Here is a 2556-nt window from a genome sequence, read left to right on the forward strand (position 1 = left end):
CCTTGAAGTATCTAATAAGATTAGTGCTCGTAACAGTAATTGCCTTCGAATATGGTTTATTTATTGATATATATATATATATATATATATATATATATATGTCTGTGTATTTATAATCTTTATATATATCCTTGCTGAAACCAGGAAATTACAGGTGAGGTGAGTGTGTTGTGATGAAATGTATGTATTTAGCTTTGAAAGATTAAGGTTTTATGCTTCTTAGCTTTACACATACATAAAAAGAAGTATAAGTTAAACACACACATGCACAACTTCTCAAATTTATTTGAATTCTTTTTATAATAACATGATACCTTTTTATGCACAAGACTGTGGAGGTTAGATATAATACTTGCACCTTTTAATTTTTTTGGACATTTTTTAGTTGGAGAGCTTTGCAGGTTTATAGTGTATTTTAGTGAAGCATTTAAATATTAAGGGATATAATAATTAGTCTAGTCTGTTTTATAAAGTAGTTGAGAAGCTTTTTCATTACTCTTAAATCAAATTGTTAGACTTTTTTTATTTAATTTCTGAGACCCTAAATTTACATAGCATTCACTGATTAGGATTTAAATGCTGTAATTAAGCTACTATAATTTACCAAGTTTGCATAATTTCTTTCATATCTAGACAATCAATTTTGAAAGTGGTTACTTGATCAAAAAATATAAGTATAGTCTATTTTCTTCATGCAATACACTATTATAATTTCTTCAAAGAAGACTTTCAAATAATTTATCAATGCACCTGTAAAATGTCTGTTTTATTTCAGTTGACGTTAGGTTTAGGAATATGGAGCTTGTTCTTTAAATTAAGAATACCGTATAGTCTTTAATTTATATTTCAAATGAGGGTCTTAAGTATGTAGTAGGCTTCAAATTTAGTTTGGTCTATGATGAACTATCTCATTAGTCTTTTAAATATTAATTTTTTACTTTACTAAATAAAAGAGCTAGTAAAAACATTTCTGTAAAATTACATTTTTTAAGTTGTCATATTGGTGACTAGAAAATGCTTTTTTAGTTAAATCTCAATAAAAACTTGAAGGAGTTCAATTAAGTTAAAAGTACATTTTAAAAGGTACTCTATTTAATGAATGGAGCAATTGAATTTGTGTGTGTAGAGAGAGGAAAACTGAAATTAAATGCATCAAGATGTTTCTTTTATAAATTTATTTAAGTGTTTATATATTTTTACTGATATTAGGAGTTATTTTTGATTCTTTGTATATTCTTCTTGGTTATATTTTGAATGTGCTGTGTTTTCTTTAGGGAATTTTGTGATAGCTTAATAAATTGGAGCTATAAGTGTGGCTGATTTTGGGCTTTTGATTTTTTTAGGTTTTGCTGTTTTTATTGACATGTATTAATCTTTATTATTTTATGACTAAGGTTGGACTGTTGCAGTTTGAGTTGTTAAAAAGTGTCTTACGACCAAGTGCTAGTGGATTAAATTAACCCTCTAACTTAGTTGGTAGAGTACTTGCTTGCTTGTATTTTGAATGGTCCAAGGTTCAAATCCAGCTTATAGGAGTTTCTAAAAAGAATGATGGAAAACTGGCACCTAACTGGTAGTTATATCCCATGATCTGCAGGTAAGGTCCATGAACAGACCTTGTTTGTAAGAGGGAGAGAGTTTTTCTATGCTCTTTTTATATTTCCCATATATAGGATTTGAACATGGAACCACTTGCACAATGAACTGAGCTTTAAAAGGGTTCACCCAATAGCAGTTACCAAAAAGGCACATTTGTTTAACAACTCAAACTACCACAGGACAATAAACGTTACTAAAGATATGACTAAACAATTGGTTTTTATATAAATAAAGTCATCAATAATTTTTACTAGCCATTGCAATGTACACATAGCAAACTAGTAATGAAATTACTAATGTAATAGTAATTGCACTGTAATTGGTAACATAACAAAGAATAGAATTATGGGTTTAATTGTAATTGCTCCTTGAATATCTAATAAGATTGTGCTCGTAACAGTAATTGCCTTGAATATGGTTACAAAAAAAAGCCATTTTTTGCTAAAATCTTAAATCCACTGTGATATAAAGTTTCAGGTACTTATGAAAAAAAATGGAATTATAGAATGCTCTATAAACTTTTTTATATTGAAACTTGTATCTTTATAGATTGAATCAGTAGACTTTAATGGTAAGGGCCGGAAGACAGTTGTGCCAACCAGTGCTGGCATCTCAAAACCACAGGGATTGGCAATTTTCAACAATAGGTTATACTATCTGGATACTATCTATGAAAAAATTGTGAGGGTAAACCTTCCTGATGGCAGGAACCCAACAGTCATGGATGAAAATATAGAGGACTTAACTACCATGAAAATTAACAGCAAAAGACCAGGTAAAAGTTTTATTAATATACAACCATTTTTCTATAAATCCTATGAATAAAGGGCCCAGATGGCCAGGTGTTAAGGGCGCTTGACTTGCAATCTGTGGGTCACGGGTTCAAATCCCCATCACACCAAACATGCTCGCCCTTTCAGCCATGGGGGTGTTATAATGTGACGGTCAACTCCCACC

The 2556-nt window shown here is 30.2% G+C and overlaps 1 protein-coding gene across 1 annotated transcript in view; it reads left to right on the top strand.

The window, feature by feature from the left end:
* Window positions 1-2556, top strand: part of LOC106459552 (low-density lipoprotein receptor-related protein 2-like) — a 248405-nt gene that overhangs the window by 167065 nt on the left and 78784 nt on the right. Inside the window, exon 37 of the mRNA XM_022386057.1 lies at window positions 2149-2374. Within this exon, the coding sequence (XP_022241765.1) occupies window positions 2149-2374 (226 nt within the window). The remainder of the gene's footprint in view (window positions 1-2148; window positions 2375-2556) is intronic.

This window comes from Limulus polyphemus, unplaced genomic scaffold (assembly GCF_000517525.1).
Source record: "Limulus polyphemus unplaced genomic scaffold, Limulus_polyphemus-2.1.2 Scaffold626, whole genome shotgun sequence".
NCBI classification, from domain to species: Eukaryota; Metazoa; Arthropoda; class Merostomata; order Xiphosura; family Limulidae; genus Limulus; species Limulus polyphemus.